The sequence below is a fragment of the Gouania willdenowi genome, chromosome 22, assembly GCF_900634775.1.
Source record: "Gouania willdenowi chromosome 22, fGouWil2.1, whole genome shotgun sequence".
Lineage (NCBI taxonomy): Eukaryota > Metazoa > Chordata > Actinopteri > Blenniiformes > Gobiesocidae > Gouania > Gouania willdenowi.
The window spans coordinates 2,390,419-2,418,384 of NC_041065.1; the positions used below are offsets into that span (position 1 = coordinate 2,390,419).

The 27,966-nt window shown below is 40.9% G+C and overlaps 1 protein-coding gene across 1 annotated transcript in view; it reads right to left on the reverse strand.

Annotated features, from left to right (window-relative positions):
- Window positions 1-27,903, reverse strand: part of LOC114456266 (ovarian cancer G-protein coupled receptor 1-like) — a 49,461-nt gene extending 21,558 nt beyond the window's left edge. The window contains exon 1 of the mRNA XM_028437915.1: window positions 27,227-27,903. Within this exon, the coding sequence (XP_028293716.1) occupies window positions 27,227-27,903 (677 nt within the window). The remainder of the gene's footprint in view (window positions 1-27,226) is intronic.
- Window positions 27,904-27,966: the final 63 nt, after the last annotated feature.

Genomic DNA, 27,966 nt, shown 5'->3' on the forward strand with positions numbered 1-27,966 from the left:
CTACTCATCAATGCACTACTGCACTATTATCTTATTATTATTATTATTTATTATTATTTTTATTATTATCTTATCTTGGTATTATCTTATTTTATTTAGTTTTGCACATATTAGTCTAACTACGGTTTATATTTTTTCTAGTTGATTGTTATTATTTAATGTTTACATTATTAGAGAGAACACAGTTCACCAAGTCAAATTCCTTGTGTGTATAACATACATTACAAGGCCAATAAAGTTGATTCTATTCTATGAGTGAGCAGATAACAATGTAACATGTGTTGGATGAATGGATGGAAATAGAAGTCCTCTAAAAATATTGTGAATTAAAGCTGCAGTATGTAAGTCGTCATTTGGTAATAAATCCATTCTAACCATTGATCATATTGACTTTTCAGCCAATCAGAGATCTGTTTACAGAGTGCTCCATGAGCTGTTTTGGGGCGTTACAATTGGCTGCTCGACTAACGTCAATGCGCATCAGTGACATGTTAGTCAGGTATGAACCCAGCAGGTCTCTCAGATCTATGGACACAGATCAGATAGTGGAGCCCAGAGTTCACAGTAAACATGGTGATGCTGCTTTTAGTTGTTATGCTGCAAATAAGTGGAACAAACTGCCAGCAGAGCTGAAGTCAGCATCCAATGTGAACATTTTTAAATCAAAGTTAAAGGCACTTTTTTTCTCTACTGCATATGATTGAGAGAGAGATTTTTTGTCATGTTGTTGATGTAATGATGATTTTACTGATGATTTTAATTGATTTTACTGATGATTTTAAATGTTCTTATTGATTTTAAACAATTGAATGTTTTATCATGTAAAGCACATTGAGTTGCCTTGAGTATGAAATGCGCTATATAAATAAATTTGCCTTGCCTTGCCTTGCATTCTTGTCCTATCGGTAGCAAAGATTAATGTTCCATCAAGACGTTAGGCACAACGGCTTACATAGCAAAGCAAGACAAAAAAAGTAAGAACAACAAAGTGACAGTCTAAATGTGCGTTCACACCGAACGCGACTGAAGCTACTAGGAAATCAATGTAAATGACGTGACGATTTCACGTTAAAAAGCGACCAAAAACAAAGACAATGTTCAAGCAACTCATCACAGGTATTTGGTGGTGCGTTCACACTTTTAAGGTGCGTTCACACAGAACACGACTTCAGCGACTGTGGCGACTAGATTACATTCAAAATCAATGTAAATGACGCAACGTCACGCGACCTCCCTTCAAGTGACGCGACTCGCGATCTGAGTCGCTGGAAGTCGCTTCAAATTTTGAACTTTTCAATCACCTTACTGTGAGTAATGCTGTGTCGCAACATCCAATCGGCAACAAGTTTCTCCCTACATCACTTCCCCAGATCCTACATTCCCAAAGTGGGGTGCGGGTACCTCGAGTGGTACGCCAATTGTCATTTGGGTACGTGAAAAAAATTTAAAACAGCGTGACAACATTGTAAACTAGCAGCAGTCAGAAGCATAAACATTATATACGTAGACGCCTCATGGCGTGCTGGAAGGCATGAAACGTTGCCGCCATATTGGACAGGTCTCCTCACTCTATGCTAGCACTGGAGAACAACTATGCCGGTGTTTTGTACAGCTTTTAATTGCAGTGACTGTTGCATATTCAAACCAGATCCCGTGGGATCACCTTTCACAAGTAAGATTGAACAATACTTTTTGTTTATTTATCATTTATAACATTATGTCATCGTAACTAACGTTATTTACATGTATAAGAGCAGGAACTGGTACTCTCTCTCTCTCTCTCTCATTGCATCTTGTTGTTTTAAGAAGGGAGGGTTTAGTTTCTACTAATTCATCAGTGCACTTCAAACCTGATCATTTTGACAGGACGGGTCAGATTGTCAGGTTTAGAGATTAAGGATGCACCGATTGACCGATCGGTGCCGATTTCCCCGAATTTGGGGGATCGGCGATTGACCGATCTTTGCAGATGAAACCTATCTTTTCCGTCGATCTTTTCTACCCCCCAAAGGTCTTAAAGTCAGTCATAAAATCAGCCACTGTCCCGTTGTGAGTTGACTGACAGACCCGCCCACCAGCTTGTGTGTGTGTGCTACGCATGCCTCTGCTACACAACAAAACGCTACTTCATTCACCATTTAATAAACCACCACACCACGCATTTGAAGCTAGTAATCAAGCTAAAGCTAATGCTATTACTAGCGGTAAACAGAGCCAAGGGTCCGGTGAGAGCGCTTATCAGTGAAAAGAGAAAACAAGGAAAATGATGGAGTTCATGACTTTGAATATGAAGAAAAACCTTCCACTAATGTGTAAGCAGTGTTGGGAACGTTACTTTAAAAAAATAATTAGTTATAGTTATTCACTACTTGTTCCAAAAAGTAACTGAGTTAGTAACTGAATTACTCTATAATAAAAGTAACTCATTACCAAAGAAAGTAACTATTTACATTACTGTTAAAAAAAAAAAAGTTGCTATATGTCAAATAATTCACATTATTTAGATGTGTGTGTCGTTGTGAGGTGTTTCATTAAACTAGAGTTGTTTACAACATATGTGGACAAAGTCTTCACTCCTGGATATAATGAACACTTCACATGTACGTTCTTGACTTTGACCATAATTAATATAAAGTAGTGTTTGTATCGTCACCACCAGACTGCTCCACGATCGCCATCAAATCTGTAGTGTGTGTGTGTGTGTGTGTGTGTGAACAAAGTGTTCATGGGAAATATAGGATTAGTACAACCAGCAGTGTTGCCAGATACATTACATTTTAAAATCTAAACACACAAAACCCCCACAGCCCAATCTGGCAACCATGACTTGTCGCATCGTTTCTGCAGCCTGCCGATGCAAACAGATGCAGTGGCATTTGTTTCGTTCTTCAAAGGGTTGGTGGGTGTTAATTTAAAGCCCTGATGTGAACGCACCTTAAAGGCCCAAACATACTGTAAACGAAGTCAAAGCAGGCTTAAAATCTCTAAAACGTCAGAAAACTCTGTAAAAGCACAAGTAAAACTTTGACGATAGTGGCTTTTGAGAAAAAAGTTACTTAGATGAGTTGGAAAGTCTCCAGATTTAGAGAAGTCGCTCCACGCCCGTGCACGTTCATAAGGATGGTGGTGGATTGGAAACAGGAAGCGGAGGGGGAGCGTAGTTTCCATTCCAATTTCACAGATTCTACACACTGCAGCTTTAATGAAAGCTGACAGGGAATGAATATTGGTTTTTGATCATTTGGGGATAACCACAGTATTACTATTTTAAGGGTTTTAACTCTGACCAAACTGTAGAAAACAGTCAAATGTTTTGATGCATTTTCCTCCTAAACCTAAACCTAATAGGGCAGTACACTTTGATTGTGATGCGTTAGGGGTTCCCGAGGTCCTGGACCCTGGAAGAACTGTCTGAACAGATCATTTTCAAACTTCAGAGCCAACAGCACTAAGGCAGCACAATATGAGAATGTGTCACTCACACAGGGTCAAACAGTGAATATACAACATTATTAATGCATCATCTGAGTCTCAATATCCCCTCAGACAATATGCAACAGAACAAAAAAGCTGTCAGAATGTGACGTGGAACCATAATATCACAGTGAAGTGATAGACCTCCACCATTGGCTCTGAATCAGGAGGACAGATGATCCTGTAATCTGTAAAAAGATATGACCAGTGCTCCACAATGCCTTGGTATCCTTCTGACCAACTGATTATTAGAACACAGATCTTTAAGCAATAGAACATTTACTGTTAGAACCAGCTAATGCTCACTAGCTACTGTTGGTTAGCGTTTGTCCAGTCTTTTCTTGTCTTGTCCCTTCTCATCACCTCTTGACTTGTCTTGTCTTTTTGTGCCCTTGCTTGTCTCATATAGAGCCCTATTCTCCCGTCTGGACTAAAGCACTTTTATACATACAGTACCTGCAGTTGCACGCCTCTCTCCTGCGTGTATTCTCCGGTCCAGGTTCCTGACACGCCCACCGTGCGTAAATAAACCAAAATAAACGCGTAGTCTGTGAACGACGGCGGTCTGAAGCAAAAAAGACGGACTGAGCCATGATGTCATTATTTTTCGGCCGTCTAGAAATCATGGAACATGTAAATGTCATTGAAATCTGTGAAAATGGTAAAGTTGATAAACAATGTAACAGGTTGATTTGATCAGATTATTGATCAGATTATTGTAGGGTGAAGATCGGACACATTTTTCTGTCTAAGTGTGTTTGTGTGGAAAGCCTGATTTTATTAACTTCTTACATTCAGAAACACTCAGCGTGCATTAGTCATCATCATCATCATCATCATCATCATCATCATCATCATCATCTGTCAACAATGTTTCACTTGTTATTTACTCTAGTGGATCAAACTGTGGCTTTACGTTGGACACAGAGTTAAAATAGTCAGAGTTTCATCGTAAGGAGCAGCAGCAGCCGAGGCGCGCACCGCTGCACACACAGCTGATCAGCTCCACGACGTAGCTCTCACCACCTTCCAATCTCTCCTGCAATATTATGAGTCTGCGTGGCTTCAATATTAACTATTGTAAGTCTAAACTTCTAGTGCAATACAATGTTTCACCTTATGGGGGCGCTGCACTTATACCAGGTTCAGAAGAACATAGAGGAAAATAACTTAAGCAGATGGGAGATTTGAATGGGCACGCCCACATTTCAGGGCTGCTCCACCCACAGTGTGTAACTGGGATAAAGGTGCACAGTGACTAAAGTACAGGGAGAATAGCACACAGACAGACACAGTGCGGCTTTTTGGACTTACACGTATGGGACAATAGAGCCCATTGTCTTCTGTTGAAATGCTTTGTCTGGTCTAATCTTGTCTTGTCCTGCACTATCTTGTCTCATATCATCTTGTATTATCTTGTCTTCTCGTGCCTTTTGTTGCCTTGTATCATCTTATCTTGCAATGTTTCGTCTTGTCTCATTCTGTCGTGCTCATTCATGTCTCATATCTTTATGTATTGAAATGCTTTGTTTTGTCTCATTTTATCTTGTCCAACCTGGTGTTATAATGCCCTTTGTTCTCTCATATCTTCTTGTCTTGTATTGAAATGATTTGTCCACAACCCTGAAAGAAGGAGCTAGTGGGTCAGAAAATGGATGAAATGCTTTTTCTCATCTCATTTTGTCTTGTCATGCCCATTCTCGTCTCATATCATCTTGTCTTGTCATATTTTGTCTTATCTGACTGAATGAAGAGACCAGAAAATGACTTTGAGGTAAAAAAAAAAATCTGAATTTTTTACTAATTGTTTCATGATTATTCAATAGTCACACTGTACATTTTTTGTTTCATAGGATGAATACTTTTTGAGATATGGATAATGTAGTTAGGGGTGTATCCTTATTTTCCTCCCATTTTCATCCTCCAATATCACATATAAAGGTAAATATGGTATAGTAATAAGCTCCACCCACTCTCTCAGAATATATAAACAGATATACATGCTATACATCCTATCTGGTGGACATGTCAGATCCTCTATATAGTCACAGTGTGTGTTTGGGTCTGGAACATGTTCAGTAAACTACTTAGCATATGTCTCAGCTCCCTGTAATGTGATCAGCCTAGAGCTATGAACATAGACTGTTCACATCACTAATGGATGAATAATAAGGATTAGCAGAAATCCACACTGGCTAAATTGGCCACATTCATCCCATCAAACTAAAAATGTACAGTGTGACTATTGAATAATCACAGACCAATTAGTAAAACGTTGAGATTCTTTTGAGACCAAAATGCATGTGATGTCCTGAACATTAGTTGGTGTGTGGCTGAACCTCCTCAGCTGAAACATGGGTATGAAGCATGTGCAGCAGGAACTGCCTTTTCTCTGCCTGTGTGCTAATGTCTGCAATGAGCTGAATGGCACTTTCATGGATGGATGAGGTTCTCTGCAGCGCTCTGTCAAACGGGCACATGCAGCGACTAAAGGTGAGCATGTGACCAGACTGCAAACAAGCTGAATCTGTGAGCGTGAACCAAGACTGAAGATCTGTTTAAATCCCACCACTTGTTACACAGACTGGGACCTGTTTACTGGATTCATCTTAACCTAGGGTGACACCCGGGACACTCACGGTTTTCAGAGTTACGTCCCGTGAAAGTTAAACTTTCAAGATTCTTACTTAATAGAAATCCCATATGTGATCGTTCCCAGCCACTTTAATTCATATGCTTTGGGAATGCACTGGGTTATCTAATTACTGGAAATTAATATTTGATACACTTTCCAAAATTATAGGCAAAGATTTAAGACAATCTGCCTTCCTGGCTGTATTTGGTGTGGAACACACACACACACAAAGCTGTCTGTCTTTAGCCACTCTTATAGTCAGAAGACAGATTTTGATTAGATGGAAAGAATGTAACCCTCCGACATTTACACAGTGGATTAAAGACATGCTGTACTTTGTTAAACTATAAAAGATAAGGTATAGGGTCAGAGGGTCAGCTGACAAATTCTTACTGTCATGGCAGCCCTTTCTAAGTCATTCTAAGTCATGTTGAAAGTCTAAGCTCTGATCATTTTATAAATGACTGAACCTTAAGTTCTTTCTCTGTAACAGATATTTGGTCTTTAGGTTCCCCTTTGGTTCACATGTCACTGCTCCTCCCTGCAGTGCTTTCCAAAATCAGTTTGTGACCAAGATGATTTAATGTGTGTGTGTATATATATATATATATATATATATATATATATATACAGTGAAGAAAATAAGTATTTGAACACCCTGCTATTTTGCAAGTTCTCCCACTTAGAAATCATGGAGGGGTCTGGAATTTTCATGGAAGGTGCATGTCCACTGTATGAGAGATAACCTAAAAAGAAAAATCCAGAAATCACAATCTATGATTTTTTAACAATGTATTTGTGTGATACACAAGCTAGCGAAGTCAGCGGGCATTGTGAGGTGCATCCCAGGGGCCAGAGCGGGCGACATAGAATCAAATCTAAAGTTGCTGGCAAAGAGTAATCGTAAGTTTGATAGGATAGTCCTCCATGTCGGCACTAATGACTCCCGACGTCGCCAGTCGGAAGCAACCAAAGTGAACATTGAATCAGTTTGTGCTTATGCTAAAACAATGTCGGACTCCGTAATTTTCTCTGGTCCCTTACCAAATCTGACCAGTGATGACATGTATAGCCGCATGTCATCATTTAACCGCTGGCTATCGAGGTGGTGTCCAGAAAACGAGGTGGGCTTCATTGATAATTGGAGATCCTTCTGGGGAAAACCGAACCTGATAGGAAGAGATGGAATCCATCCTACTTTGGAGGGAGCATCTCTACTATCAGAAAACATGGCACATTTATGACATCTCATGAATGAGACCATGTTACAGAGGGGGAGTCCTCCACGCCCCTCTGCGCTTGCCTTAGGACAGTTTCCCTCCCATTGCTATCAGGATAGCTGTGTTCATCGCCATGACAACTGTTGTGATGGTGATGAATATTATTTTATGGAGACGGTGTCTGTCCCCCGACCCATATTTCACAATGATTTTAACATAAAATCAAATAAAAGAGCTATCAATTATAAAAATCTGAAAAAAATTAAAATCTCAAATCTAGAAACACCAAAACATAAAACCATTAGATGTGCTCTATTAAATATTAGATCACTGAGAACCAAATCTCTACTAGTAAATGACCTTATCTCAGAAAATAACTTTGATTTATTCTGTTTAACTGAAACATGGCTGTATCAAGATGAATATGTTAGTTTAAATGAAGCCACTCCTCCCAGTCATTTAAATACTCATATGCCACGAGACATAGGCCGTGGAGGTGGTGTAGCAGCTATTTATCATTCCTCTCTCCTAATCTATCCTAAACCAAAGGCCAGTTACACTTCCTTTGAAAGCCTGGTTCTAAATTTATCTCATATCGAATCAAAAACCTGCCAGCCAGTCTTATTTGTGATAATTTACCGTCCTCCAGGCCCTTATTCTGAATTTCTATCAGAATTCTCTGAGTTTATATCAAACTTAGTCCTCAGTTCTGATAAAATACTGATAGTAGGAGATTTTAATATCCATGTGGACAAAGATAGTGATAGCCTGAGCTTAGCCTTTATGTCCCTAATAGACTCAGTTGGCTTTTTTCAAACTATTAATGAAGCTACTCATCATTTAAATTATACTCTTGATCTTGTTCTAACATATGGCCTTGATATTAATGAACTAAAAGTCTACCCTGAAAATCCTCTGCTATCAGATCACTTTTTAATATCTTTTAACATTATCCTAGAGGATCTCGCACTGTGCAATAAAATAGTTACAAGTAGAAATCTATCCAACAGTGCTGTGGCTAAATTTAAAGAGGCCATTCCTGCTGCCTTAAACTCAGTGCACCATCCAATAAATAACTATGATATTAATTATAACCCCTCTCAACTGGATCTGCTTGTCGATAGCTCTGCTAGTCTACTAAAATCCACCTTGGACTCAATTGCCCCATTGAGGGAAAAAACTATTAAACGTCAGAGGAAAGCTCCGTGGTTTAGCTCTGAAACTCACACACTCAAACAAACAACCCGTAAATTAGAGAGAATGTGGCGCTCCAATAAAACAGAGGAGTCACGAATACTTTGGCAAGAAAGCCATAGTAAATACATGACAGCCTTACGACATAGTCGATCTACATACTACTCCTCACTAATTGAAGAAAATAAAATAATCCGAGGTACCTTTTCAGCACTGTAGCCAGGCTAACACAAAGTCAGAGCTCTATTGAGCCCATGATTCCTCTAGCCCTCAGCTGTGAGGACTTTATGACATTTTTTAAACCATAAAATTCACAAGATTAGAGATAAAATTAGCCACTCCCTGCCTTCACCTGGGCCTGCTGTACCATTAAATGTAAATAGGCCTAACCTAAACTGTTTCACACATATAGGACTTCAGGAACTTAACTCTATTATTTCATCCTCCAAACCATCGACCTGCCTTTCAGATCCGATCCCAACTAAGCTGTTTAAAGAAGTTGTTCCCCTGGTCTGCCCATCTTTGTTGGAGACAATAAATATATCCCTATCAATAGGCTACGTGCCACAGTCCTTTAAAGTAGCTGTAATCAAACCCCTTCTCAAAAAACCTACTCTTGATTCCAGCACTTTAGCAAACTACAGGCCTATATCTAATCTTCCTTTTATTTCAAAGATTCTTGAGAAAGTTGTGGCGGCTCAGCTCTGTGAATTTCTTCAAAACAACAGCCTGTTCGAGGACTTCCAGTCAGGCTTTAGAGCTCAACACAGCACAGAGACTGCATTAGTTAAAGTAACTAATGATCTACTCTGGGCTTCAGATGAAGGACGACTCTCAGTGCTGGTTTTATTAGATCTTAGTGCAGCTTTTGACACTATAGATCACTATATTCTACTAGAGAGATTAGAGAAATTACTTGGAATCACAGGGACTGCCCTAAACTGGTTTAAGTCCTACCTATCTGATAGGTACCAGTTTGTACACGTGAATAATAAGTCTTCTGTGTACACTAAAGTAAGCTACGGGGTTCCTCAGGGCTCTGTGCTAGGTCCAATCCTCTTCTGTATCTATATGATCCCCCTTGGTAATGTTATGAGAAAATACTCTGTTAACTTCCACTGCTATGCTGATGATACCCAACTGTATGTATCAATGAAGTCAGGTGAGACAAATCAGCTATCTAAACTTGAGGCCTGTCTAAAGGACATTAGGGCCTGGATGGACCAAAATTTTCTTCTTCTCAACTCAGACAAGACTGAGGTCATTGTACTGGGCCCGCGACACCTTAGAGAAACCTATGCTAGCCTAACTGCCCTAGATGGCATTACTCTGGCACAAAGCACAACTGTTAGAAACCTTGGGGTTCTATTTGATCAGGACTTATCCTTCAACTCTCACATAAAACAAACTTCAAGAACTGCCTTCTTTCATCTCCGTAACATTGCTAAAATCAGACCTATCCTGTCTCAGGGCGACGCCGAAAAACTAGTCCATGCTTTTGTTACCTCTAGACTGGATTATTGTAATTCTCTTTTAGCAGGCTGCCCGAGCAAGTCGCTTAAGACACTTCAGCTGGTTCAAAATGCTGCAGCACGTGTACTGACTAAAACTAGGAGAAGAGATCACATTACTCCTGTATTAGCCTCTCTGCATTGGCTTCCCATAAAATATAGAATAGAATTCAAGATTCTTCTTCTCACTTATAAAGCCCTAAATGGACAGGCACCAGTCTATCTCAAGGAGCTTGTAGTGCCATACAATCCCCCCAGAGCACTACGCTCTCAAAATGCTGGACTACTCGTTGTTCCATTCATCTCTAAAAGTAGTATAGGAGGAAGAGCTTTCAGTTATCAGGCCCCACTTCTCTGGAACCATCTACCAACCACGGTTCGGGGGGCAGACACCCTCTCTACCTTTAAGGTTAGGCTCAAAACATTCCTCTTTGATAAAGCTTTTAGTTAGGAACCAGCTCATAGCTCATAATTAAGATGCAATAGGCATAGACTGCCGGGGGGGGGGGTCTGGCATGCTCGGTTGGAGAGAGGTTGGAGAGGGCGTTAAGAGAGAGGTCATTTAGGTTAGAGAGGGACCGGAGAGGGTCCCATTCCTCTTTCAAACACTCCCTCTATGTCTGCTTACTCCCTTGTGTGTTTGCTCCTGTACTCCTTCTGGCTTTTGTCTTGCAGGTCCGTGGGATCCTCAGTGTGGAGTTACAGAGACTCAGCGGCTCTGTCTCCACCCTTTTCTCTGCACACACCCAACACAGCATAACGTGGATGGCTGTTCATCATAGGAATGGGATCCACACAAGGTTCCTGCTGCTTAACAGAAGGTTTTCCTTGCTGCCATGATGAATTCATGTTGGGTGTGGGATACATATGTATGTGTATATACGTATATATGCATATGTGTGTATCCATAAAATGAAGAGTCCGTCCTTAAGACTGCTCTACTGTAAAGTGCCTTGAGATACCATTGGTTATGATTTGGCGCTATACAAATAAAGATTGATTGATTGATTGATTGATACAGCTGAAAATAAGTATTTGAACACCTGTCTATCAGCTAGAATTCTGACCCTCAAAGACCTGTTAGTCCGCCTTTAAAAGTCCACTCCACTGTATTATCCTGAATCAGATGCACCTGTGTGAGGTCGTTAGCTGCATAAAGACACCTGTCCACCCCATACAATCAGTAAGACCCAAACAGTCAGCATGGCTAAGAGCAAAGAGCTGTCCAAAGACACCAGAGACAAAATTGTACAACTCCACAAGGCTGGAAAGGGCTACGGAGAAATTGCAAGCAGCTTGGTGAAAAAAGGTCCACTGTTGGAGCAATCATTAGAAAATGGAAAAAGCTAAACATGATGGACAATCTCAATCGGAGTGGAGCCCCATGCAAGATATCACCTCGTGAGGTCTCAATGATGCTAAGAAAGGTGAGGAATCAGCCCATGACTACACGGCAGGACATGGTCAATGACCTGAAAAGAGCTGGGACCACTGTTTCCATGGTCACTGTTGGTAATACACTAAGACGTCATGGTTTGAAATCATGCATGGCACGGAAGGTTCCCCTGCTTAAACCAGCACATGTTAAGGCCCGTCTTAAGTTTGCCAATGACCATTTGGATGATCCAGAGGAGTCATGGGAGAAAGTTTTGTGGTCAGATGAGACCAAGATTGACCTTTTTGGTCATAATTCCACTATGCGTGTTTGGAGGAAGAAGAATGATGCGTACCATCCCAAGAACACCATCCCTACTGTGAAGCATGGGGGTGGTAGCATCATGCTTAGGGGGTGTTTTTCTGCTCATGGGACAGGACGACTGTACTGTATTAAGGAGAGGATGACTGCAGCCATGTATTGTGAGATATTGGCCAAAAACCTCCTTCCCTCAGTCAGATCATTGAAGATGAGTCGTGGCTGGATCTTCCAACATGACAATGACCCAAAGCACACAGCCAGGAAAACCAAGGAGTGGCTTCGTAAGAAGCATATCAAGGTTCTGGAGTGGCCTAGCCAGTCTCCAGACCTAAATCCAATTGAAAATCTTTGGAGGGAGCTGAAAGTCCGTGTTACTCAGCGACAGCCCAGAAAGCTGACTGATCTAGAGAAGATCTGTGTGGAGGAGTGGGCCAAAATCCCTCCTGCAGTCTGTCCAAACCTGGTGAAGAACTACAGGAAACGTTTGACCTCTGTAATTGCAAACAAAGGCTACTCTACCAAATATTAACGTTGGTGTTCAAATACTTATTTTCAGCTGTATCACACGAATACATTGTTAAAAAATCATAGATTGTGATTTCTGGATTTTTCTTTTTAGGTTATCTCTCATACAGTGGACATGCACCTTCCATGAAAATTCCAGACCCCTCCATGATTTCTAAGTGGGAGAACTTGCAAAATAGCAGGGTGTTCAAATACTTATTTTCTTCACTGTATATATATATACACAGCACCCAACTCTGCAGATTTAGCTTTTCATTTACTTATTTTAAATACTTTTGTAAGAAACGCATGGATTGTTATCTGTACTCAATAATGTACACATTAAAATAAAATAAAAATGTAAATAAAACTTGTACCCCTCCCTCGCTTCCAGCTCCGTCAAATCAGCTGCAGTCACAGCAAACAGCTGCGATAACTGCAAGTCCATCAGTCTAATCTGCTCATTGTAGTAGCTGCTGCCTTTTCAGACGACTGCTTTATTATTAGTGGATTAATAAGTACACAGACACAATGCAATCCTTATTCTGGATTATAGAGCCAGCAGCAGCGTGTGTGTGTGTGTGTGTGCGCGTGTGTGTGTGTGCGTGTGTGCGTGTGTGCGTGTGTGCGTGTGTGCGTGTGTGCGTGTGTGTGTGTGTGTGTGTGTGTGTGTGCGTTGTTGACAATGAATAGTACTCCGTTCGTACATTAGCATTCCTCACTTTCATAATCATTCTAATGTGTTGTAGCAATGTAAAAATGTAGAAAGTAGCCAAATACAGCGCACAGAAAAACAGAAGTAAACAAAATCCATGTGTGTTTGTATGAGAACTGAAAGAAACAGAGGTGAAATCGAAGCGTTATGAACTGTGTGCTAGAGGGACAGTTGGGTAGCATAGTTAATAGAGTATGCTATAGAATGGTACTATGTGCCTGAAAAAAACATGATACCCCCCCCTTTGAGAAGTGGCCTGAAAGCAGCAGCGCATTTTGCTTAAAAGCATGATCTCTGTGGACTGTGAGCTGTCAATCAGAACTATTGCCATAGTAACACTTGCCATAAACCAATTAAAAAGCTCAAAAAGTCTTCCAAGCGTTTGCAACTCGATACCGATTGGTCGATGGCATTGATATTACTCGTTCACTTCCTCTCATGCTTTCTCCTTCAACATGCCAAAAATTATTCAAAACAATTTTATGTTAAAGGTATTGTGGAGGATGTTATGTGGATCATCTAGACTATTGGTCCTCCTGAATGTCAATCATTCTGACATAAGGCTGACCTCAGCTAGTTTTTGCTTGATGCGCATGCGCACTAAAGGTGCGTTCACACCGAACACGACTGGAGTGACTGAAGCGACTAGATTACATTCAAATCTATCAATAAAGCAGCAAAGGTCTGCATGCGTGCGTGTGTGTGTGTGTGTGTGTGTGTGTGTGTGTGTGTGTGTGTGTGTGTGTGTGTACTTGTTCATTTATACATTCAGACCACAAAGACTTAGGTCACCATCACCTTCATCACTGTCAGAGAAAGATGATCTTCCTCCAACCCAACCCAAAATGCAACCCCCACCACCCAAAAGGTTTCAGAAGCATCCTCCCAACGCCATAAGAGCCCCTCCTCCTTTTCCACTGGTGCTAAGAACAAAGAGCCAGGAGAATGCTACCAGAATTGGTAAGCTTGGTATACGTTCATCACCACACAACTTGTGTCATTTAGTCCCATTGTATTGGGGAGATGGCATACATCTCCACAGCTGACATCTCAAAAACTCTGCAACTCACACCAAAAACATCTACATGGATATACAGTACATCATAACAAGCTGGATTTGTTATTTTTTTAATTTTAGATTTGGGGGTGAGCTGTCCCTTTTAAGACATGACATTGAAAAAATAAAAATTTGATCATCGTGTTCTTCAAGGCACATCAAACACTTCTAGGCCTGAGCTTTCAATTCAACCTCTTCCAGCTCGCCAGTACACAACTCAACATAGTAAGACGTATTATATATACAGTATATTGATACCAGCATATAGTATTCATTCTCAGCGATGAATTAATTGCAGAATGTAATTTTTGACACCAAATACATCAGAGTTTGCCTTAAGTTTGAATTAGTCTTCAGTGTTTCGGCTGTCACTGTAAAAGTATCCTTGATCATTGAAAATAACCTATTCTTGCATCTATGTTGTATCAAGAAAACACATAGTTGGTCTCAAATACTCTGTAGTACAAAGATAGACATGCTAGTTTGATCTTCTCAAACATTTTCTTCAATTCATAACAGATCATTTGCAGGCTCGTTGTGAGGGCTGACCCCGCCCACACACTGGAGAGCTGTCACTCATTCAGCTCCAGGGTGTAACTTCCAGGCTCCACCCCTATGGCCTGAACCATGGCAGGACATGAGGGGAGATCTGGGATGTCAATTTAAGTTGATATTATTTATAGTTTATACATAATTTGCTAATATTTTTTGTCAATGTAATTTACTTGCTAAATCTTATTTGCTTATTTAGATTTAGCTAATTTACTTACCAATTTATGTATCTAATTATGTCTGTAATGTGTCATTCTAGTCACCTCCTTCATGTTTGGTCTGATCAGCCAGCTTAAATGAAATCCAAGGGCAGTATTACCTGATAAGTGTTGGAGTAGCCGATAACCTACCATTTCCAGTGGTTCTCGGTGAAGATCTGCCAATCTTGTATGATTTAATAAAACCAACAAAAACCTGCAATGTCGTAACAAGGGCGCAGTCTAAAAGGTGTGATGAATCTCCTGTTCTCAGTGCTTTACCTTTTTTTGATGCAGAGCTGGAGACTAAACCCGGAAAATCCAGAAAGCCCCGCAGTCAGAAAAGACAAGAAGAATCCCAGCGCACTGTTGTCAAGGCACCAGGTGAGCAGCATTTTTATTGGCCTGGCCTATGCTCTGATGTTGCCCAATTTTGTAGAAGTTGTCCTGAGTGTCAAAAGACCACAATTAGAGCTCCAGCTAAAGTCCCTCTCCAGCCTCTCTCAACAATTTCAACCTCGTTCGAGCGCCTTGGCATGGATGTGGTTGGTCCAGTGGAAAGAAGCAAATCAGGGAATCGGTTCATGTTGGTGATCACTGATTATGCCACAAAATATCCAGAAGTATTCCCTCTTCGAAATGCAAAAGCAAAAACTGTGGCCTTTTCTCTAATTCATTTATTCTCCGGAGTGGGTTTTCCGAGTGAAATTTTAACTGATCAAGGAACAAAGTTCATGTCTGAACTTTTGAAGCAGGTCTACAAATTGCTGGGCATTCGCAGTATACGGACAACACCTTACCACCCACAAACGGACGGATTGACAAAGCGTTTCAACCAAACACTCAAACAAATGCTCCGTAAGTTTGTGAATAACACTGGTTCCGACAGGGATCAGTGGCTCCCTTACCTCCTTTTTGCTTATAGGGAGGTACCTCAAGCCTCATCTGGGTTTTTAACCCTTTGAACTTTTATATGGACATGAAGTGAGAGGCCCATTGTCTTTGTTAAAGGAGACATGGGAGGGGAGTCAGGGGAGGGGGGAGCCCCTTAATGTTGGTTCTTATGTCATGCAGATGCGTGAAAAGCTGCAGAAGATGAACGAGCTGGCCCAGGAGAACATGAAGGCGGCACAACATGACTAAAAAGTGTGAAATCACAAGAAAAATGGGTCCTACTACAGATGAGGTCTCTATGCCTGGCCGTAATCGTTCTAAAAAAATCCTTCATGTTAACCTTCTCAAAGAGTGGTTTTCCAGAGAGGAGAAAATGGCAGAGGTGATGCTGATCCAGAGGGTGGAGGAAGATGAGGAAGTGCATGATCAATACCTGCCTTCAATTGCAAGTTCCCACTTGGATATAGCTCACCTCACTGAAGAACAACGGGCCCAGGTAAAGCCTCTCATTGATGAAACTATATTTTCTGAATATCCTGATCGAACAAATATTGTGGAGCATACCATTGTGTTGAAACCTGATGCACCAATTAAGCGTAAGAGTTACAGGATACCTGAGCGCCTCCTGGTGGCATTGAAGAAAGAAGTGGATCTCATGCTATCCTTGGGAATCATTCAGCCATCCAAAAGTGAATGGTGTAGCCCTGTGGTGCTGGTACCTAAGAAGGATGGGACTATCAGATTTTGTATCGACTTCAGGTACTTGAACTCAATATCAAAGTTTGACTGTTATCCAACCCCCCGAGTTGATGACCTGATTGGACGATTGGGGAAGGCCAAATACCTGACCACTATTGATTTCTCTCAGCAGTCACAGGAGTTGACCGCTTTCCGCACACCATGGGGATTGTTGGAGTTCACGGTACTCCCATTTGGTCTCCATGGTGCCCCCGCGAACTTCCAACGATTGATGGACCAGGTACTGTGTGGTCACTCAGATTATGCCTATGCTTATCTCTGACATTGTGTTTTTCAGTACAACCTGGGAGGAACATGTGGAGCATCTGGCTAATATTCTGGGGGCTCTACGGGCAGCTGGACTCACAATAAACACAGCAAAGTGCTCTCTGGCCCATGACTACAATTCCTCTTATAACATCTCTAATCAATAACTTTTCAAAAAATTCAGGGTTTAGGATTAACTGGGGTAAATCAGAGGTCATGCCTATTTCAGAAATATCATTAAATGTGTCCAGTACTCAATGGCCATTTAAAAGGACCACCAACAACATGATGTATTTAGGAATAAAACTTACAAGAAACATATATGAAATGAAGTGCAACCTACCTGTAACTAAACTACCAACATGGGTTAACATTGAAAAAGAAATATTAAAACCTTTTTGAACTGATATGTTTGTATCATAATCTAGTAGGCTCTCACTCACTCATAATTCCATTTTAGATTTTACTCAACAAAGCTGGTTCACAGCTCACAGCCTTGTGAAAATTAATCCAACATTAACAGCAGGTTCTTCTATATGGTTGAACTCTAAAATTAAAATTGGCAAGAAACCTTTTTTATGGCTAGAATGTGCTGAGGTAGGAATTCTCCACATAGGGAATCTGGTTAAAGATGGATGCATGGTTGAACTTGAGCATGTAAAAGATCATTATAAAATACCTAAACAAGTTTTCTGGAAATACCTACAATTAAGGCATTGTCTCTATTCTGCTTTGAAATCCAGAACCCAAAATGCTACAGATATTCAAAAATTATTGAAAACCGTACAGTGATCTGCAGCGTCTGCCGGAGGGGAGGAGTTTAAACAGATTGTGTGCAGGGTGGGAGGGGTCTGCAGTGATGCTACCTGCCCGTTTCCTGACCCTGGACAGGTATAAGTCTTGGATGGAGGGCAGATCAACACCAATGATCTTTTCTACAGTCCTGATTATCCTTTGTAGTCTGTGTCTGTCTAGTTTGGTTGTAGATCCAAACCAGACAGTGATGGAGGTGCACAGAACAGACTGAATGATGGAGGTGTAGAACATTATCAGCAGCTCCTGGGGCAGGTTGAACTTCCTCAGCTGATACAGGAAGTACATCCTCTGCTGTGCCTTTTTCCTGGTTGTGTCTATGTGGGAGGTCCACTTCAGGTCCTGTGAGATTGTGGATCCCAGGAACCTGAAGGGTTACTTTGCTATTCAGAATGGTAAGGGGGGGGAGTGGGGGGGGATTTCTCCTGAAGTCCACTGTCATCTCCACAGTCTTGAGCGGGTTCAGTTCCAGATGGTTCTGACTGCACCAGAGATCCAGCTGTTCCACCTCCCGTCTGAAGGCAGACTCGTCCCCATCCCTGATGAGACCGATGACGGTGGTGTCGTCTGCAAACTTCAGGAGTTTCACAGAGGGGTCCCCTGAGGTGCAGTCATTGGTGTAGAGGGAGAATAGAAGTGGGGAGAGAACACACCCCTGAGGGGCACCAGTGCTGAGTGACCGGGTGCTGGATGTGATGCTTCCCAGCCTTACTTGCTGCTTCCTGTCAGTCAGGAAGTTGGTGATCCACTGACAGGTGGAGGCTGGCACTGTGAGCTGGGTGAGTTTCTGGTGAAGGATGTCTGGGATGATGGTGTTGAACACAGAGCTGAAATCCACAAACAGGATCCTAGCGTAGGTCCCTGGGGAGTCGAGGTGATGCAGGATGTAGTTCAGTCCCATGTTCACTGCATCCTCGACAGACCTGTTTGCCCGATAGGCAAACTGCAGGGGGTCCAGGAGGGGCCTTGTGATGTCCTTCAGGTGGCTCAGAACCAGCCTCTCAAAGGACTTCATGACTACAGACATCAGGGCAATGGGTCGATAGTCATTGAGTCCTGTGATGGCAGGTTTCTTTGGGACTGGGATGATGCTGGAGCTTTTAAAGCAGGATGGTACTTCACACAGCTCCAGTGATGTATTGAAGATCCGAGTGAAGATGGGGACCAGCTGCTCAGCACAGGCTTTCAGGCAGGAGGGAGATACTCCGTCTGGTCCTGGAGCCTTTTTGATCTTTTGTCTCTTGAATAGCTGGCACACATCTCTGTCATTGATCTTCAGGGTAGGTGGGGGGTCAGAGAGTGAGGTAGGGGGTGAAGTGGGGGGAGCAGGAAGGGCAGAGTCCAGGTGATGGGCTGATGCTAATGAGCTGGGGGGTGGGTGTGAAAACCTGCAGTAGAAGCTATTCAGGTCTTCACCCAGTCTATTGTTACCTGCAGGGTGGGGGGGAGGGTTAACTGTAGTTAGCATGACGGAGTATGTGCATGCACACGGCTGATGCGCGTGTGTGTGAGAGAATCCACGGAGGAGATGGAGAGAGTCCCACATGGCAAAAGACAGGTAGCACACACACACACACACACACACACACACACACACACACACACACACACACACACACACACACACACGTTAATCACCCCTGCACTAAGAAATGTTAAATGCTAAATAAATAGTTTTATTTGTACCAATGTATGTCTTATCAGATTCTACCTAAACCGCCGCATTGGTACAAACTTTATCAATTTATCATATTCATGTCTCATAGAATTAAACCAGATAAATCACACACACTATTTTACTTTGCACCCACAAATAAACCCCTTTATAACACTACAGAGTACAGTATGTACACCTCTATGTACATCCAACCTTCAAACACATACTCATTTGGTCATAATTGACAACTCTACTTAAGCTCCTCTCAATATATGAATATATATATATACATGCATTGTACCACTAAGTTTAATTACTATACTTTTATTTATTTGGCCAAACGTGTGCACTCTGATATATAACAATAGCATCCCATAAATCAAGAAAAGTGTCATCAAAAACATTTTTTACTATTAAAAATCCATAAACATTTTGTCAAACCAAGTGTTTTAGTTTGATCAACAGGAGACAAGGGAAGGCTGCAGTGATTTTGCTGACACTGCAGTAAATACCAGTGACTTTGTTAGATATTCTTGTTGTTTGTATCAATGGTCAATGGAATTCATATAAATCAGAGACTTTAATACTGCCCCCTAGTGGATGGTGGTGCTTTCCACATGTGGATCAGCAGCTGTATGTGTGTGTGTGTGTGTGTGTGTGTGTGAATCTGAGAGAAGCTGTGCTACGTTTGTCTCAAAAATAAATCCACACGGCAGTGTATTTGTGGATTTGAAAAACACAAAATCTGAAAAATACATGTGAAAATTGTGGATCTATTTGTGAATATTTTTGAGACAAATCTCTCCGCGTACAAAAGTAAACGCACAACATTAGTCAAAACTTAAACATATCGATTAAAAAACACACACAGAAAAATTACTGCAAAATACACAAAAAACTACAAAATGGTGATTAAAATACACAGTGACTGCAGAAAGACCAAAAATTAAAATTACACATTAACAACAGAAAATACAGAAAAAAACAAAACATACAAAATTGTAATAAAATATGCAAAATTACTACAGAAATTTACAAAATGATTACAGAAATACACAAAATTATGGAAAAATACACATGACTCCAACAGAAAATACACAAAAGGACAAGAAAACACAAAAAATACACAGACAAGACGACTTTAAGAAAATTGACAAAATGATTCATAACGCACATAAAACCCACAACATGCACAACAACAAAAACAAAATGATTCCAAAAAACTCACAAAAAAATAGAAAAATACACAAACCCTGTATTAATGATTAAAAAGAATTCAGATTTGTCTCTATAATTAATGCTGACATGAATATTGATCATGTGACCCAGATACATTCACAGTTTTGTGGCACTTCTGTGATTTAAGTTGCCTGTTTCTGCTCTGGACTTTATTTAGACTTCCAATGGTTGAGTTGGTGTTGGTGATTAATGAATACATAAATAAATAAATGAATACATAAATAAATAAATGAATACATAAATAAATAAATGAATACATAAATAAATAAATGAATACATAAATAAATAAATGAATACATAAATAAATAAATGAATACATAAATAAATAAATGAATACACAGCTTTAAGTCACCAGTGAAACCTGTGGGAAACATTCACGTAAGCACACACTTATCATGTTCTCACAGTATAAAGCTCTACACACACACACTTATCATGTTCTCACAGTATAAAGCTCTACACACACTTATCATCATATTCTCACAGTATAAAGCTCTACACACACACACACACTTATCATATTCTCACAGTATAAAGCTCTACACACACACTTATCATCATGTTCTCACAGAGAAGGAGAATGAAGCTCAGCATGTTTCCATCAATAAATGAACATCATCATCACCAGCTGTAAAAACTGACTCACAAACAGCATCTGCAACACTATGTGAGAAGAAGCTCCACGTGCAGGAGGCAGACCCCCCACCCACACACACACACGCACACACACACCCACACACACACACACACACACACACACACACGCACACAATCATGGAACAAGCCACACTCACCAGGTCTGTCTACGCTGAAAGTCTGCATCCAAGTGAGCACTGCTCACTCTCTGCATCTCCTCCACACACACACCACACACACACACACACACACACACACACACACACACACACACACACACACACACACACACACACACACACACACACACACACACACACACACACACACACACACACACACACACACACACACACACACACACACACACACAATTGTAAAGTAGAAGTTAAATAAATAGAGCAGCAGTCAGGAGCCTCCATGCATCTGTAATTCTGCCCTCTAGTGGTGACAGAGAAAAAGCACAAATAAGGAGAGCGTTACGTTGCGTTACGCTAGCTGCGCGTGCTCCGTACTCTCTGCTACCACGTACTTGTGTTAACGTGGATTTTATGCTTAGACAAACAGAAAAACTAAATACAGAAAAATAGTTTTTAAGTTGGAAACGTATAATGTAAAGATTGAAAGAGTTTTATTAGATCACAACCTCTGCTGGAAACACACGTAAAATGTTTGTGTACGAAGATCTGATGAAGCGTTGGAATAGTGAACAAAAGTAGATACACACGTTATACTGTGCAATAATTCTACCATATCTGTCTTATTGTTTTGACATCTGGGGAAACACATACTGTACATAAGAAATTACAAAAGTTATATATTATGCAAAAAAGAATAATAAGGATCATAAATCCTGCAGGATATCTGGACCATACTGAAAATCAGTTTATGGATTTGATGAAGTTTTTTTTCCAAGTAGACTATAAGGGGAGTATGATTTACGGGGGAATTGAACTTTAGAAAGAGAACATTCTAGACTACTTTGAAATGCATGTGCATCTCAGTTTGTGGGGTATCCATTTGGAACAGTCTTAATAATAAACTTATAAGTTCTAACGACATAAAGACATTTTATTTTTTCTATAAGCAAAACTTATTAGATCAGTACAAAGACTAGAGTCTGATGGTAGGTGGACATGTGGATGTCTATGTTATGTAAGTATAGATCAGTGACGTGCAGTCAGGGTAGGCAAGGTAGGCAGTGCCTACCCAAGGGTGAATTGATATTTTGATTATTTGTTTTAATTATAATATAATTATAAATTATTGATTTTTCCATTTCCGATAGTCTACAGTACCTATACGTTTGAAAGTGTCAGCATTTTGTGCTTTTCATAGCCCAAATGACTAAACATTGCTATTTCCTGGTACGTTTGCACAGTCAGTTCCTCAATATGAAAACCATTTACGTAAAAAGGAAGCTCTCTAAGCTGCCTTTGGACGTAACCGTGCTATGCTAAATGCTATGCGTAAGTTCACAGTGCATTAGTAAATTGATACAGTGTTACGTTCTCAAGCTAGTGGGTGGGATTATAACACTACAGTCAGGATAACAGCACTAGAGACAATGAAAAAAAACTTTCTTTTGAGGAAAAACGACAGCTTTTAAAAGATGGAGACCAACAACTGAGCTACCAGACCTTCAGCAAAGATAAGGTCAGAACATTGTTGGTACTTTCTACAGTGAATGGAACAAAAGGAAGGATTGACTTTGTGGATGCTCCTCACTGAGGCTGTTCTGAGTTGTTGTTGTTGTCATTTTCTCCATGTTTCTGTTTCCAACACAAACAACGGATGTGCTGTCGTGTCATGAGATATATGTTGTTGGGAGAGTATGGAGGCTTTATTAAATATTTTTTTTATGTTTCTTTTATGGTGTTTATGATGTTGATTTAGTTAGATTAACACTTGCCAGCAGAAACATATGAAATTGTCATTGGTGTCGATATTGGTGGTCTCGATTTGCAACGTGCCTACCCAACCCTAGTGATCATGGTATAGGCAGACCATAGATGCTTGTTTTTGTTTATATTTGTGTGTATTTATTTATATGTGTATATAATACATTTACCCAAAAGTCTGAGTTATTTTGTTCTTTGTGAAAAGCTTGGAAGTAGGAACAGGACTAGATAAGTTTCCTTCTACACATTCAAACATTGCTGCTTTATATTGTTTTGTTATGTTTGAGAAAAATCAATCAACCAAATCAATTCTTCACTTTGTGACCAACATAAAGCAGTTTGTCACAAACACCCAAAGGCATCAATAATGTGTTTTTCACCTTAAAACATCTGAACACATCATCACTGCTTTAGTCTTTCCACTGGCTCCCAGTCAGCCTCAGAGGAGACTGTAAAGTAGTGCTGCTGGTTATAAATGTGGTGGTGAATCCATCAGTGAGATGTTAGTCAGGTCTGAACCCAGCAGGCCAGCTAGTGGAACCCAGAGTTCACAGCAAACATTTTAGTTGTTATGCTGCAACAGAGCTGAAGTCATCATCAAACATGGAACATTTTTAAATCTTTTACTGACTATGACTGAGGGAGATTTATATCATATCATATCACCAATCGCGGGGGTCTGCCGGTGCCAATATCCGGCTCTCATAGGGCGCTGGGCGGGGGTACACCCTGGACACAGACACAGACAACCATTCACTCTCATTCACTCCTATGGGCAATTTAGAGACTCCAATCAACCTTACAGTCATGTTTTTTTTTTGGATTGTGGGGGGAAGCCGGAGTACCCGGAGGAAACCCACGCAGCACGGGGAGAACATGCAAACTCCACACAGAAAGGACCCAAGTCCACCCCAGGGCTTGAACCCAGGACCTTCTTGCTGTGGGGCGGACATGCTAACCACTAAGCCACCGTGCGCCCTTGGTATCGAATCATTGGCACAAATATATAAATATTTGAATATTTCAAACGACTACTCCTTTGTTAGATTCAGTTTGGTATGAATACTATGAATGAATATGATGGTAATTTCCAAATTTATGGGAACATAGTCATGTGACATATCGTTTCAAAGGTAATTTAAGGTAGATTACGATTATGCTTCACACAGTTTTATTTGTTTTACTCGGTGGAACCGAGACATTTCACTGAATTCTCGGGAACGTGGTATACATGTGCCATTTGGCGCAGAGACGTTTTGCGAGCCCGGCCGTAGTTCATCTGAACTTGTTGATGATGTAAAGCACATTGAATTGTCTTGTGTATGAAATGTTCTTTACAAATACATTTTCCTTGCCTCAATGCCAGAGAACAAGTTTCTTTCATGATTAATCAAGTCATCAATAGCCTGATTGATCTGGTAGATTATCTCACTGCTGAGTAAGACTTCAGGCAGGCGTAATGAGGGGGCTGTGATTCATGGTACCTTCAGGGGCACTGGGTGTGAACATCCAGAGGCAATAGCGATCCTTCTTTTCATCTTCAGAAAAACTGTCAAACTCTCATGAAACATGTTTCAAATGATGATCATAGAAATATCCATTTGTTCTTAAAAATCTTTATTAACAAACTAACTTCCTGTTTGAAGAGTCAAAACAGTAGCACACACAGGAAGTGTTGAGCAGTAGTCACAGAGCAGTCATAAAGTGAACCACAGCAGCAGGAATCCCAGTTTACCCAGTTATAGCCTCTTCTTCTTCTTCTACAACCTGTGTGTGTGTGTGTGTGTGTGTGTGTGTGTGTGTGTGTGTGTGTGTGTGTGTGTGTGTGTGTGTGTGTGTGTGTGTGTGTGTGTGTGTGTGTGTGTGTGTGTGTGTGTGTGTGTGTGCGTGTGTGCGTCAGGAGGACATTAGTGAGACAATAAAACAGCACAAACTACAAACACGAGTTGTTAAGCAGCTAAACTGAAGGAAGTCGATCACTGTGTTCAGTTTATTGCATTTTCTCATTCAGATTTAAAAAATAAAACAAATTAGTGGTTATTTGATTTTCATTTTAAATTTAAAAAATTAAGATTGAAATCCAATGATTTTTTTTTTCTCTAGGGCCAAGAAAAGAAAAACAAAACTTAAAAAATAAAAAAAATAATAATAATTTTCTGTTTCTAAGAAAATAAATAAATGATTTGCATTTCCTGAAGATTCATTAATAACTTTACTCTGAAAATGGGATCGGAGCGAAAAAAAAAAAAAGTCAAAAACATCTGAATATAGAGAAAAGATAAAGAAAACAGTTGAAAGTGAACAAACAGTTGAAGTTTTCGACTCCGTCGTCCTCACAAAAGCACCAGTGCTGAATTTTTGACATGTTTTGAAATCTTAATTGTCAAAATTAATCAAACACTGAAAGAGTTGAAACGCGACAAAGTTCCATTATGGAAGAAAATGCTATAATAATAATAATGAAGTAATAATAAAGTAATTATTACTTTATTATCAATTACAAGCTAATTAAAAACGGCTGTTTTTTTCATATGGTGTGAGCGGAAGTTACCATTTTCAAAGTAAGAGCGCATACGAGAAGTAGAGCAAGGCGATATGAACCAATTTTTAACTAATAAAGATTTACCAGAAAGAGAATTCTGGGTTAAATTCGCTGATGCTCCAATAAGGGACAGCACGTGTGAGTGAGTTCTGTTGTGTGGATGTTTAGGGGAAGATCTGGATTTATCAAACTGAGCTTTTCATGATGTTCTAAGAAGTAGTGACTCCTAAGACACGTATTTTGATAAATAAGATGTAAAATAAAAATTTTCTGTATCACCAAAATAAAAATTGTGATATATCTCGAATCTCAATATATTGCCCAGGCCTAATGAAAAGCTACTAAAATGTTTTTGGAACTTTACTCTGACGGGATTTGAAGTGTTTTTCCTGATCTATGTTCATCATCACACAACAACAAAACCCTCTCTCACCTACAGCACCTCAAACGTTTTCAAATGTGCTTTTACTTTGAAAATATGAAAAGAAGAATTAGCTTTTTTTAGAAACTGAAACTCAAGTAATTTTTCTTATTAAAGGTCAAACTTTATTTTTTACCTTTAAAAATTGAACTCAAATAACCACTATTTGTATTTAGAATTCTTTTCTAACAGAAAATGCAGTGACTAAAAACCAAAGTTCTTATTTGTTCTTTTTGGTTTTAAGTTGTAAATTATTCTGTGACATCATGTACAATAAATTATATGGTTGCATATCGAGTTTTTCTAGAAAACAGTTCATTTGTACAAATCCAGTGTTACATCCCGTACCCCCCCCCAATCATCATCATCATCATCATCATCACTGCAGCACAGTCAAAACATCAGCTTTTAAACATCAACCATGTTTGTTCAGGTTTTCCAACTTTACTTTCACTCATTTCCTTCATCTTTTTCTAGCGGTGGTTCATCAGACCCACATCATGGACATGCTAATGCTAACTTCTTCTCTGAGGCTGGAGTCAAAAAACAATCCCAGTCCTGCTGAGTCAGCAGGCACCATGTGAAACAGACCAATGTTCCCATCAGCATCAAATGTGAGCGTTTACTGCTGTAGGACAATCCTTCACTACTTCCTGTTGAGCTATTGATCAATATTATTGATTATTTACGATCAGGAGACATTTATTTTCCCAAACTGTAGATTTAATGCAGCAATGGATGTGCAGCTTACCCACCTCTGTGTGTGTGTGTGCGTCTGTGTGTGTTTGTGTGTGCGCGCGTGTTTCCAGCTCAGTGGTTGTCAAGGCCACATCCAAAGTACGATCCCTGTGTTTATGTGTATCATTTTACTGTAAATGAGTGTGTTAGTGTTGACCTGGGTGGAACAACGTTTCCAGTAAAGTGTCAGAGTGATGCATTCTGGGACAAGAACTAAAGACAGGCTGTAATTTAAATGGGTGGAGCTGTTCTCTGTGTGTGCGCGCGTATGTGTGCGTGCATGAGTGTGCATATGTGTGTGTCTGTGTGTGTGTGTGTGCGTGTGTGTCTGCGTGTGTGTGTGTGTTCCATGGGTTCAAAGCTCTCCAGTGTGTGTTTGTGATACATTCAGTTGTTCTGGTGCTTCTGCTCATCTTTAGTTCCCACAGGAAGTAGATTCCAGATGAACTATTGGTACATTCCACTTCCTGTTTCTCTCCAGTGGTGTTAGCGTAGCTCACGGAGGACGCTACAATAACACCTTTAGCGTGAGACCGTCACTGTGATCAATAAGTTCTAACAGTGGATTGTTTTGAATGTCAAATGTTGGTGGTAAACCTTGGTTCACACGCAGCCATACTCGTACCAGACCGTCTGAGGGTCGTTGTTGGGGTCGGGTGAGGCCGGCGTGCTTTTGGGTCGTTCTACTGAGCCGTCTTTTTTTGAGTGGGAGGAGTCACCTGTGGGGGGGTCCTCCCCGTGCTCCGGCACAGCCTCGCGGCATGAGGCGGGCACCGCCCTCACTGGGGTCACCATGGCGACCTCTCCTCTGTGGTGGGGGGAGGAGGAGGAGGGCGAGGCCTTCCCTCGGTCTCTCTCTCTCTCCGCGTGTCGCTCCGTCTGCAGGTTCAGAGACGACGAGTGGTGGATACTCGTGTTCAGGAAACTGCCGTCTGCATGCTGATTGGTCATCCCAGGAAAACGAGCAGACAGAGGTCGCTCCCTGGTGTTAGCTCCGCCCCCTTGGCGTCGGAGGACTACGTCGGTGTCCTTCTTGTGGAAAGCGTCGGGTCCGTTAGAGCGCAGAAGGTCGGCTGAGGCCAGGCTGAAGGCACGGCTCAGAGACCCAACACTCCTCAGGGGGGTGGCGGCCTGGATCGAGGCTGCTGATTGGCCGACAGGCTGACGGGGGGAGGGCTTCACACTCTGGCCTGGTCTCTGGTTGGAAGGCTGAACAGTGGGTGTGACATAACTGGTGGGAGTCGCCTGATCTCTATTTGTGGGAAGTGAGGGGGCGGGGTTCCTGGTAAAGTAGTCAATCATTAGCTCCTCCCTGCTGCCAGTGGACACCTGGACACACACACACAATAGTAACACACCACATAC